Genomic DNA, 13,423 nt, shown 5'->3' on the forward strand with positions numbered 1-13,423 from the left:
CTAGGGGTACACTTTCCGTCGCTCAATAAATTCCGGGAAAAATGTTTTTAGGTCTACAACATATCACTTTATGTGCTAATTTTTTTTGTTTAGCGCGATGGTGAACGGGTGCAGCAGCGCGCCCGGTACGGCCATACCGCATCTCCGTGGGGGCCCGTTTTGGCCGGATGGAAATTTAAACTAAGTTAGAAAATCCCTTGGAGCCGCATGGCGTCATTTTATGTGTCCTAGTAACCACTCCAAAAATTAGAATTAGGATACGACGATTATTTTGGAAAACCCTTCACAAACAGAGCTATCACGTCCGGAGTTCTATGGCTTTTAGGGCAAATGAGTAGGAAACGGCCTGTGACACCACATAGTTTGTCGGAACGAGGCCATATTTTGCACGTGCGTGGTCCCTGGGAAGGAAGGCATGGCCCCGGGAGCGGATTTCCAATCCGACCCATGGGCGATGGTTTTTCATTTTCGGGGTGCCAAAACGAGTTTTTTTTTGTGAAGCAGCAACATGAGGCGTATTTTAGTATTGCGCGAGACATCCGCGTAGTGGTAGGACACCGCCTCCGCACCACATATCACATGCCATATGTGCATGCTAGCTATCTGGAAATCACTGTTGCTTCCTGCGGTGTCCCGCCGAATCCGCTGGAAACTGACCGGATTTGAACTAGGGGTACACTTTCCGTCTCTCAATAAATTCCGCGAAATTTTTTTTAGGTCTATAACACATCACTTTATGTGCTAATTTTTTTCCGTTTAGCATGTTGGCGAACGGTGCACCGCAGCGTCCGGTACGGCCATTTCGCATCTCCCGAGGGGGCCATTTTGGCAGATGGGACGTCATATTTGGATTACTCTAATTTTTAGGTTCAAATGATGATATGGATGTTATATTTAGATTCCTCTCATTTTTCTGATCGATTTAGACATATTATTTGTGGAATTTCGATTTTTCAATTTAAAGATATCAATTATTCCATATTAAATAGAAAAAACCAAAAAATAAAATTATTTTATTGTTATTTGAATTCAATATTATTATTTATTGTTACTTATATATTCATTGTTGTTTACTTATGTAATTGTTTGGAATTCAAAAATAAAGAGTTGTGACATCACGATCCAAGGGTTAATAGGGTTGATAGGCTATTATTATCAGTAAGGTGTCAATTCTTTAAGGGAAGCTCATCCGAATGGAACCAAGAAGTTAAGCGTGCTGAGGTTGGAGTAGTGTGAGGATGGGTGACCGGCCGGGAAGTTTAACCATGATTGTAATTTGAGCAAGGATTAAGTGTACTTAGAGCTAAAAGTGTATGGGTGAAAGATTAACAAGTAAAAAAAATAAAAAAAAATGGTGAAAAAAATTAAAATTTTAAAAATTTTAAAACTCTATGCCGACGGCAAAGCCCTCGGCATATAAAAAAATTATTTTTTTTTCGAATTTCTTTTTTGATTTTTTTTTGGAAAAAAGAAAATTCAAATTTTTCAAATTTGTATGCCGACGGTTTTGCCGTCGGCGTAGCTTGCTACGCCGAGGGCCGGGCTACGCCGACGGCAATGTTGTCTATGCCGAGGGACCTAAACGCCGACGCCATACGCCGAGGGCTGCCGTCGGCGTAGCCTACGCCGAGGGCCAAACGTGGCTACGCCGAGGGCAGCTGGCCGTCGGCGTATGCGCCCATTCCTGTAGTGGCGATTGCCCTGCAATAAACATAGTACCTTGACAAAACAAAGTTTAATCTCACACATCCCATTTTCTAGTATGATTCAGCGATATCAACCACATCATCAACTGGTGGTACACTGGTACTGCATATCACACGAATTTATCCGCGACACGATCATATGGCCACAAATGACGAATCGGAAAGCGGGTATTCAGTTTCACCTTTGAAGGGACAGACTCGCTCGCTAATGGTGTGGCGACGACGAAGACGAACTGGGAGACAGGGATGGACGGCGCGAAGCTGGTGGCGTGGTAGATATTGGCCTCGATCAGCTCCAGTCGAAACTACGATCAATTTGTGAAAGTAAATACTGAAATTAGTACTATTCATAATGGAAACTTGATACCTGGTAGTATGAATTGGAAAGTAACTTGATACATGTGTCAACAGATCTAAAAGCTGCCTGTTCTAAAATAATCATATCGAACTACCTCACATCAGACCCCTTAAGTCGTCACCCTGAAGGCCTTGATGGCGCATCGGCCGATCCTGTCCTCGCCGACCTCGACAACGGAGCTGGAGGAGGAGGTGACGCTGGAGATTGGCAGCACTAAGGAGGACGATGCGGGCGGGGACACGGGTCCTCGAGCGTGTGGTCGCTGTTGCCGTCTCTCCGCGCGAGAGGAGGCTGGCCTGGGCGAGCCTTGCTTCGCCTTGCCAAACTGCGGTCGGTCGGGCGAACTCCTGTCCTGGCCAAGCTCGAGAAGAGGCATGGCAGGTAGAGGGGCGGCAGGCGCGATCGTGTCTAACGAGCTGGCGACCGGCGACGGACAGGTGGGAGTCGGCGTGGAAGATATTTCCTCTCCGCTGATTGATATTTCCTACGTCTCCGCTGATTGATCGTTGGATTGCATGCAACCTGAGACGGCAGATGATTGATATTTCCCTGTTTTGGTGAGATGGATGGACTACCAAACTGGTGGGACGAACGGACGGACGACCAAACGAACAAAAATTTAGACGTATTGGGGGTGGAGATTACCATAGCGTGATTTCTGGGCTGATGATTCCTAAAACGGCCCAGGCTGATTAAATGGACGAGTTGATATTCTGGGAAGGTAAGGATGACCAAAGTGCTTTCCCTGTTTTGGTGGGACGGACGACCAAAAGGACGACGAAAGTAGGGGAAGAAGGGGGAACACGTTCGTTCTTTTTAAGTAGTAGAGAAGTAGTAGAGATTATATGATAAATAGGTCGACTACAAAGTCGATGGCTTATAAGCTTGAGTAGATTCTGAGTCTAGATGAGATTCTTCTTGAACGTGCCCTTTTTCTTGAAATAGGCTTTCGTCCCGCTTTCTCTATCTCTACTCTCTATTTTTGTCTCTACTTTTCTACTTATATAAAAAGGAAGAACATGTTTTGTTTCTGGTTCTGTTTCCTTCAGTTGAAGGCTTCGTCAAGCATATTTTTTTAGACCGTTTTACCAAATCGTATAATTTGCACAAATATGCCACAATACCGATTCCCCTCTAATTGCTGGAAGAATAAGCACCGTTCAACTATTTGGCATACATCCTATCTCTCTCTTCATTAGGGCGTAGATCAAATCAGATCATTTCTTTCCTTATTCCCTTATATAGATTAAATCAGATTGTTTTTTTCCTATTCTGTTAGCAATTAACATCATGTCAAATCCTGTATGTAGCTAATTAAGGGGCCAAATCTTAGCCTACCGCCCCATGGCCCCCATCTCCTAGGCTCCCATGGCTTCAGATCTCGTAATGCCGAGCTCGAGCCTACCGGCCAGCGTTGCCTCCACCCCGCGAGCCGTTCGCAACTCTCCACCCGACCTTCATCCTGCTTTCGCCCTTGCCCGGTGCCTCCATTGCACCCCGATGCCCCTCCAACCCCTCTTCTCGGTTTTTAATGCCCGGCCATGGTGTATCTGACGACAGGTGGCGTTTTTGAATTAGCCTGCTGATGAAGTACATGTTCATGGATTGCAGGTGACGTCATAGTCGTTGGCACGGACCGAGATCGTTGCTAGGCCATCTATCAGACCAAAATTTCGCGTTTTGGGCGTTGCCCACCGGTCACCACGACCTTGGAGGAGATATATGTGGAATGTGTTGACCGTAGGAATTTCTTCAATTTGGTTGCACCTAATTTTAGCAACGCGGACCTCTCTTCTATTATTAGGAAAAATGTTGCGTGAGTAGGCGTATGTGAGGCCTGCATGTGTAGGCGTCTGCCAGTTGTGATATATTCCTCGGAAGAAAGGAAGCCTTTATTCCTCACCCTCTCCCGGTTTGTACCTTTCTTCAACCAATTTCTGCAATGAAACTCGGCCGTCGAGTTGCGATGGAGATCGGCTTTGGTGCGGCAGAAAATTAGTCCAGCTTCGATCTCACGTGTTGCTCCCGAGATAATTCAGACGGTAATGAAAATTTCTACACCTATCTATTGCTCCTTGAGTTTTTCAAAAGAAAAAACATCGGTTGTTTTCATTTCAGATTCATTTGGTTTTTTCGTTGGCCTCGGATCGGATTCGAACCTCTTGTAACACGTATAATTCATCAGTCTGATGAATGGTGCGATACTTTCATGTTCTGCTCAGATTAGGGCATTGTGTTTTTGCGGAAAGTGAGTGCAATTGATATGAATTGAACATAGTACATTGGTGGATTAAAAGTATGACCAAATACTATGCTTGGTATGTCTTTCATTGTTCCGTGAAGTGGATTTCACCAACAACATATAATGTGATCTGTAAAATGCAGATGCTGGATTACGTAAACGAACTAATAGACATGGTATGAAATTATGATACTCCATTCGATCCATATTACTTGCCACTAAAATAAATGTATCTATAGTTAAAATGTATCTAGATACATTTACATTAATGTTAAGTAATATGAATCGAAGAGAGTAGCTAGATTTTTCTCATATATTAGTACTTGACATCGCAAGTCATATTACTAATGGGTTTATATCCATATTACTTGGAAACTAGGTATGGGCGACCACTGAGTATTTTTTTTTTAAACATAAGGCCTAAGCCCAGCTTTAAATTAATAAAGCCATAACGGCAGATAACCATACATCCGAGTCTGAGACCTACCACACATAAGCAGCGCCACCCACCGTTCACTACAAGACTGAGACCTACCACTGAGTATTACTAATGGGTTTATAACAGAAGTTAGTGCCAGCGACCATCCTACACCTGAAGCCTGTACTAATCGGTCCGCCTGGGTCCGAATGCGGCGGCCCATGGACATGAATTAGGCCGCAGTCCAGATGCGGTGGCAGCAGCCCCAACGGTTACCCCCAAATATCCGGGGCCTCACATATTTTAGTGTTTTTTATCTACTTTTACAAATTTTGATTGCAAAAAAGGTGAAACACATAATTATTACACAATCATAGCATCCAAATTCATAAAACAAATACAAAATATCATAGAACATAGTTTTACACAAATGATGATAATTAGAATGAAAATCAAATAAACACAAGAGTATTATTCCCTCCGATTCATATTACTTGCCACTACTATGGATATACCTGAGGGAGTAGTTATTTCCAAGATGATTCCACATATGTTGGATCAAATCTTTCTAGAGGCAGATGTGAGTTGCCTTGTCATGCATCTCATGCTGCACGGCTAGGAAATCGATCAAGTCAGCTGGTGGTCCGGGCTAGGGTACAAGATTCTTACATTGGGATTTCTAGCCTTTGTCAAACAAGCTTCCATCACGCTCATCCTCAACGATCATATTATGCATGATCACACAAGCAGTTATGACCTCCCACGTAGTCTCATGGCTCCAAGTTCTAGCAGGATGCAAAACTATAGCCCAACGTGATTGCAGCATCCCAAATGCCCGCTCCACATCCTTCCTAGAGGCTTCTTGCTCTATAGCAAACATTGTCTCGGCCTCGTTTGCAGGCAAGCAAATTGTTTTCATAAGTGTGGACCATGGAGAATATATACCATCAACTAGATAGTATCCTTTGTCATAGAGGTAGCCATTGACCTCATGCCGGACCGGTGGAGCATGACCTTCAGCAAGACGTGTCAACATCGAAGATTGTTGAAGCACACTATTGTCATTGTTCGAGCCTACCATGCCAAAGAATGAGTGCTAATCAAAAGATCTTGAGATGGCACGGCCTAAAGTATGATTGTGCAACCTTCTGTATGGCCATGGTACTAACCTTGCCACCCAAAAAGAGAATCAAATCCAAGGCAAAGGCGAGAACAACAAAAGGATTTCTTCCTTTTCGGAGGAATTGGAGGTCTTCTTAATCCTCTTTTCGCCATAAGAAAAAAAAAGCAAAAAAGCCTTTTTCTTGTGCCGATTCTTCTTGTATCAAAATAAGAATATTTCTGCTTAGGAAACCCTCTTCCTGCATTGATTGACAATAGTCGGTCAATGTCAGCAGCAGTTGGTTGCCTCAATACACTTCTGTAAAAATAGCAACCACAACCTTGCGGAACATGTACATTGCTTCAAGGAAACCTAACTCGCTCATGCGGATGTACTCGTCTACTAGGTCACTAGCAACTCCATATGCTACCATACTAATGGCCACAATGCATTTCCGGTATGAAGTGAAGCCAACTTTACTTGTGGCATCCGCTTTTAAATTGAAGTAGTCATCGTAGCACCTCACGCCGTGCATGATCTTCAAAAACAGGTCCCTTGACACCCGAAAACATCGACGAAAGCACGTCACCTTGTAAATGGGGTTGGTCCGATGAAAGTAGTCCCTCCATAGTTGTGCATGGCCCTCCTCTCCAATACGCTCAGCCGCCAAGAGCCAGCCCTTAACCGAGCCCCTGCACTTCGGCAAGCGTTGTTCCTCATCATGGGCGAGAAGGCCCATGTCCATGAGGATCTCTGAGTTGTCGTCGGACTCGTCGGAGGACGTGTCGATGACATTGTTGTAGAAATACTCGTCCGAGTTGTTGTCCATGATCTACATATGATACACCAAACTATGAGAACCAACGATCATCCATGGTTACTAGAAAAAAGTGGATGGCGAGGCCTGCAGGTTACCTTGACGAACTGCTAGGGGTTTGGTCGAACAGGTTGAGGGCAGCACGGACCACAGGGGTGCGCTGAGCTTGGCGAAGTGCTCTACCGCACCGGCTAGGTCACCGCCTACTCCGGCGAGGGTGGCAGACGAGAGTCACACGGAGGGGTGGCTAAATGGTGGCCGAATAGGCGGAGGGGCGCGTCGGGGGTGGAAACTAGGAAAGAGGTGGTAGTTGATTGTTTGACTGGCTAGAGGGCCCTGGGCGGACAAATAGCCGCGCGCCACGGACTTGAGGCCTGTCCGCACTACCGCAAACCCGGCCCTCCAGCGCGTCCGTAGGGCGAGGTGCAGATACGGGGGACCATTGGACCTCGTTTTAGGCTGCAGCGGACCACGACAGACAGCTAACGTCCGGATGGGGGGGAGGGGGGGGGGGGCGTTGGAGATGGCCTGTGTAAGTAGGAATATGTCCCCAAATGTATTAGTCTGTGCGACAACTGAAGACAAGTATCAGTCTTGTCTGTGGCCTGTGATAAGAAACCATAGACTTTCAAATCATACTGTACTTTATTGCTCCTCCATTTTTCCAGCTTGTGAAATTCACCACTGACCACCAATTCATGTATATGCCTCAGCTTAATCCCAGTCTCTTGCTGTCGAAATCCTTTTTAGGTTTTAGCTTCCACTCAAACCATGTTGATACTTGCATGGTATGAAATGAAAAAAGTAATAACTTTATTTTAATCCATATTTCAGTTTATGTTGAAATGTATGTGTATCAAACTGCTACTGTATTCTGATAGAATCAATTCCAAATTTTGATACATGGAGCTCATATAAAGGCTGTATGCAAATAATTCATGCACGGAACATGTGGGTGATTGATGTTCTTACAATTATTCTACCTGCTCATTCTTGTAATTTTTACGTGGGTGAAATATCGTGTGAAGGACCAACAATTAATTTAATATTTTCATATTGCTTGATACCCTCCTCCGAAATCATATGACTAATCCGTCTTGGATAGGAATTGATTTTCAATATAGTGTACGTCCCTGGACTTCTGCAATGAATCTAGCCATTCCTTTTTGTGTTTCTTATGTCTAGCTAATCCAAGCCATTGCTTTTTTACTACATTATAATATTATAGATGATTGTATAGTAGAAATGTAAGATCTAGCCATTGGATTGTTAAAATCTGCAGTGGTTTTATTTTTTCCCTTAACAGGCTTATGAAATATGTTTCCAAAGTTACCTGAGATACTTAGCTTTGTATGAAGCAGACTGTTATCCTTACTACATGGTTTTACTTTGCGAACATTAGTTAGTAATATTGCTCTTACTATGTTTCTTTACTGTTCTCAGCTCCCTGCTATCTATCATCCATTAGTGTCATGTTACTGAGTAACTAATGACGGCTCAAGGTGAGATGAGTAGAGCAAAAGCTATGAACATCGATGAATTGGCGAATTTGATGGAAAGGAAGCTAAGTTATTACCGATCAATCTACAAAGAACACGACCATCGAAGAAAACTGTGCATGATTTTCCGAGTTCCGAAAAACATTAAACAAGTTGACAAGTTATCTTACGAACCAAAAGTTCTGTCCATCGGTCCTTATTACCATGGAAATTCTTCCCTGCTGTTTCTGGAGAAAGTAAAATGGAACTGCCTAGATTACGTTCTTAAACTAAACTACAGAAAAAAGTTGGAGTTCTATCTAACAGTCATGGAAAGTTTGGAGAAGCAGGCAAGGAGTTGCTACTCTCAGGAAGTTTCGCTGGAAAGTGACATTTTCCTGCGAATGCTCATGCTCGACGGATGCTTTCTACTTGTTTATCTCGGTGTAACAGATGGTTTAGATAGGTGCGTTAAGGAAGAAAATGCAACTGATAGTAATTATCAGGGCAGAGAACCACTTCAACACACAATAGCAAAAGAGGGGGGGATTATGGAGCATACATTTCATAAGGGAGCAAGTACTGAAAGTATGAGTGCCAGGACATCGTCCAATTTGTGTTCAACGGAAGGCGTGGAACTTGGCCAAATTAGTTCAGGCGAACAATGCTATGACCAGAAGGATCCTGACCAGCCCAAACATGACTCGGTATTTGGATGGCATCATAGCGAAATATTTCGTGACCTACTACTTCTTGAGAACCAGTTACCATTTTCTGTTCTGAAGAGCATATATGGGTTACTTGTGGGAGAAGAAGCTCCAGATCTACTTACGGAAAAGGTCTGTAAATATTTAGAACTCAATGTTCAGAAGTACACAACAGTGGCTCGAGAATTTGATGGGCAGAAAGACTTTGATCACTTGCTCCAGTTGTGTCATATGTATTTCCGCCCTCAACAAAGGATTCAACCAGAGAAGCATTGTCAAGTTGGAAACAGATGGTCAAATCGTCTCACTATTTTCTGGTCCAGACATCCCGAACTAAGTGGCTACAGATATCAGCAGGCGTTTCATGTAAGTTCTTGTCAGACACTGAGTCGATGGCGACGAGCGGAACAGTATCATGAAGCTGGAATTGAGTTTACAAGGAAAGTGCGAACCGAGCATAACCAGCATTCTCTTCTGGACATAAGTTTTAACAATGGACAGGTCGAAATTCCATGCTTGCTTATTGATGAAAACACCGCTTGCCTCTTCAGGAACTTGGTTGCATTTGAGCAAACATGCTCGCAGTATGGAAATGATCTAACTGCATATATTGCATTTATTTCCCAGCTTGTTAGTACACCCCGTGATGTTGCACTGCTTGCTCGCAAAGGAATAATCATGAACCACATGCGTACCGATGAAGAAGTGTCAACTCTTTTCAGTAAGCTGGGTAAGAATGTGGACTTTGATCAGAATAGTGCGCACTATCTTAAATCGGTTTGCCTTATGATGGAAGATTATTATCAGAATCGTATAAATAGATGGATGGCCTGGTTGTGGCATAACCATCTCAGAAATCCATGGTTGGCCTTAGCGGTAGTAGCAGCAGCTGTTGTTCTTCTCTGCACCGTTATCCAATCACTTCTAGCCTTGCTTGCCTATTTGGATCAGACAACAGATACTAATTAAGCGGCTAGTTTCTCCAACCCGCCGAAAGATATATATAACCTTTTGGTGTTTTTTTTTTAGAAAATCTCGCTAAATTGCTTCCGAGTGTCGCATCAGCCGATTCAACAGAATTTGTGAAAGTCATTTGTTACTGTGAGCTGATTTGCCATATAGATACAGATGTTTTGGCAGATCATATACTTGCAATATTGTTGTGTGGTTATGTTTGTGGTTGAGAGCTTATCTCCCAATACGCTCTACTACTGGTGTGTTGCCTGATTCCACGCTGATATGGACCATTCATTCGAACTAGAACCATAGGCGCGCTTTGCCACGCTGCAGATCCTCAGTGACGGTCTAGGTAGAGTATAAAAGTAATACTATATCACAGTTAAAGGTTCTTTGCCATCCCACAAGGAGAGCCGGACATGCGTGTTAGTGTTACCCGTGTTTCCATGAAACAATTAAGCATGACAATACAAGCACTCAGCATTAAGGTTGCCATCTTAAAACAAACACGCCAGACAAAAGAAGACCAAATGACCCCTAGGGTTTTTCTAGGATTTTGTCTTCCTCTATCAGTGTGCCACATGAGTTACCAAAAATCCAAAATCACCTTGATTGACGTGGTTACGCTCTCGCGGTGAGATCTTCGGCTGACATCTCTCTCCACTGTTCCCTATGCTCCCCAGAGCGAGGTTGCACGGCTGATCCAGTGGCAGGAAAGGGGGCGACGGGAGTTCATCGCCGAATACCAGGAGACGTGGGAAGAACCCCATGGCTGATCTCAGTTTTGAGAATAAATTTGAGGGCCTGAGCTTTCATGGAAAAGAGGAAGAGGATCTAGATTTCTCGGAGGAGCTTGATGGACTGATCAAGGAGGTCAGATGGTTGGGGATTTTCAAAGTCCACACAACCAAATCCTTTAGTCACACGGCACTATTCAAATAGATGTGTAATGCCTAGGCATCTGCGTAGGATGTTTCCTTCAAGGTGATCGGTTCAAACTTGTTCCTAGTCCAATTCCAGCGCCTTGGCGATTGGAAATTTGGAATAGGGTAATTGATTGTGGTCCTTGTCATGTTCAGGAGTATAAGCTTGATAAGATCCCAATGTGGGCATGTATCCAGGGATTGCCAGATGACCTAATGAGGAAGAAGGAATTGTCTGAAAAGGTAGCAAAGAAATTTGGGGATCCAACTTTCACGGTTATTGTGAATGAGGGTGGGATTAATCCTGAAAAATACCTGCATCACAAGTCTTTCTGGATATCAGTAAAGGGGAAGAAAAGGTGTCTGGTCTTATATGAGAAATCGCCAAACTTGTGTCATTGTTGTGGTCTTATTGGACATGTGGTTGAGGAATGTGGTGATGGAGTTCATGCCGTGCAAGGGTGCGGGTGGGAAGGCTAGATGCTATGGTCTTTTAGGACTTTACCACCAAGGGCCGAAGGCAGCCACGTTAGCAAAAGAGGTGGATGTGAGGGTAGAGGAAGAGGAAGGGTTCGCGGTGAACCAAGAGTTGATGAAGATGAAGACATGAACCTATGACACAAGGACCTAGATGATCTTGGCTGCCTTCCATGTGGCCTGAGGAAGCAGTTGAAGCTTTCTTGGTAGAGAACTCAACCGGTAATACTATTGATGATGATTTAATGAATACAACACAAAACATCGATGATATGAAGAGGATAAAGAAATGAGGAGTAGATGAAGATGAAACTGGTGATTTAGTGGAATCAGCGCCCTCCTTCAAGGAGGACCACCGGGAGCAATGATAGCTTCAAGATGGAACTGCCAGTGGATGAGAACATCCCGGGAAGTTCGAGCACTTCAGGATGTCCTGAGACAAACAAAACCAGATGTGAAGTTTCTGTCTGATTCACATTTGGCTAAAGCTAAGGCAAAAAAAAATGATGTGTAAGTTCACAATTGTAAGTTATTGATTCATGAGAGTGATGGGGAAGTGGAGGCATAAATATCATGTGGATAAAAATGAAGTGGTTATAATCTGACTGACTATAACCTGACAATTAATAATGGAATATACTCAGCGTCCAACATCAGAGTATTGTTGCACTTCTTTCTTCAACTTGGTCATAGTAAAATAATTCAAGGACTCGACAAGCTAGCATGCAACACCGAGACAAAGAAACCTATATTCACTTGGAGAGCGGCGTTTGCGTGTTTTAGAAGTAAAACCCTTTATGCCATATACTAGAACCAGACATAATTTTAACTCAAGAAAACAAAACGCATCCTTTTTCATCAGCAATCCAAAACCATTCCGAAATCTTAAAAGCACTGTGTACGTACGGAACTAAAGTTCCTCGAATCCTTCTTCATCAGCATCCTCCTCTGTTCTTTCAAAATGCGTCCTGAAACTCTCCATCTGTTAAGCCATACAAACAAGAGAAAACAGGGGTCAAATTTGCAAGGATGGCCTACAAAAGTAAATGTGAGCAATCAGGTCCCTAATTACTCGACTATTGTGCAATCCTTCTCTTTCAGTTCATTTTGTCTATTCAAGCCCTTGCGCAGTTTGGTCTAGATAACTGGGTCCGTTAGGTTGCACCATTAACATGTGGGTGCTGCCACTACCCATGTATGTCATAGACTATCAAGTATCAACTGAAATAAGACTACCACTAAACTTACATCTTGCTTTAGAGATAATTATACTATTAGAATGATATATCAAAAACCTTTTAAAACCAAAACTTTGCAGTACTTACATAAGGAGTGCTAACGAAAAATGGACTTTCTTCTAAACTATTTGAGCACATGCCAATCCCCAAAACTATCAAAGCCAAAATTGATTTTTAGTGTCTCCCATTGGTTTTATTACCTGGGCATCTGAAAATCGCAGCTGTTCAGCAACCAAAAGGACTCTGCCACATTGTTTCCTTGGAGGAGCTAGACCTAAGCCAAGATCCTTTGCAACATTTTCATAGTGAACAAAGCTGACCTGGAAACCCTGGGTAAAGAAAAGGTTCTCGAGCCTATCTTTCTCGGAGACCTGCATAGTGTAGGACAACAACACTGTTATTTGATGAACAAATGTACAAGTATATAGACGTTGTTTTATAGTAAGGACTTAAATCAACCATGTCTGCTGAGGCTGTCCAATCTAGAAAATGTGTCAACTCTCCTACGAAGATACTCCCCTTCATTGCTAAATTGCTTATAACGAGCAAAAGGTTTTCCAAGCTTGAAGAAGTGAACAGAGGTAAACCCTGCAATGACATGGCAATTTTGTTACACGAAATGCAGTTTCTAGAGCTTTTCTAATATTGAACAAAAGGCCAAACACGTTCAAGCTTATGTAGAATTTGCCAATGCAGATCAAATTATCTGATACAGTAGACATATAGTCATCAGGAAAGGGAAACTTAACAAGGTATATTGCTCGCTGCTTGCACATTTTGGTTGGGAAATGGCTGAACAGGGATTTCTTGGAAGCATGGTATGGATCTGACAGTTAAGGTTTATTAGATGTAAGAGAGTTCTATAGGGAGCGGAGCAGACCCTAGCGCACACAGCCCCAACAAAACAGGTATACGAGTCCATATATTCTTTACACATAGCATGTTTAGACCTGTTAGGGATAATTCCAAGTTTGTTATTATCCATACACATATTTACCTT

At 43.2% G+C, this 13,423-nt stretch overlaps 1 protein-coding gene across 1 annotated transcript in view; it reads right to left on the reverse strand.

The window, feature by feature from the left end:
* Positions 1-11,915: 11,915 nt before the first annotated feature.
* LOC124688969 (O-methyltransferase 1, chloroplastic-like) overlaps positions 11,916-13,423 on the reverse strand; it is a 4,836-nt gene continuing 3,328 nt past the window's right edge. The window contains exons 5-7 of the mRNA XM_047222583.1: positions 12,883-13,011; positions 12,624-12,794; positions 11,916-12,167 (exon numbers count right to left, since the gene is read on the reverse strand). Coding sequence (XP_047078539.1) covers positions 12,096-12,167; positions 12,624-12,794; positions 12,883-13,011 — 372 coding nt within the window. The 3' untranslated portion in view covers positions 11,916-12,095. The remainder of the gene's footprint in view (positions 12,168-12,623; positions 12,795-12,882; positions 13,012-13,423) is intronic.

This window comes from Lolium rigidum, chromosome 2, assembly GCF_022539505.1.
Source record: "Lolium rigidum isolate FL_2022 chromosome 2, APGP_CSIRO_Lrig_0.1, whole genome shotgun sequence".
Taxonomy (NCBI): Eukaryota; Viridiplantae; Streptophyta; class Magnoliopsida; order Poales; family Poaceae; genus Lolium; species Lolium rigidum.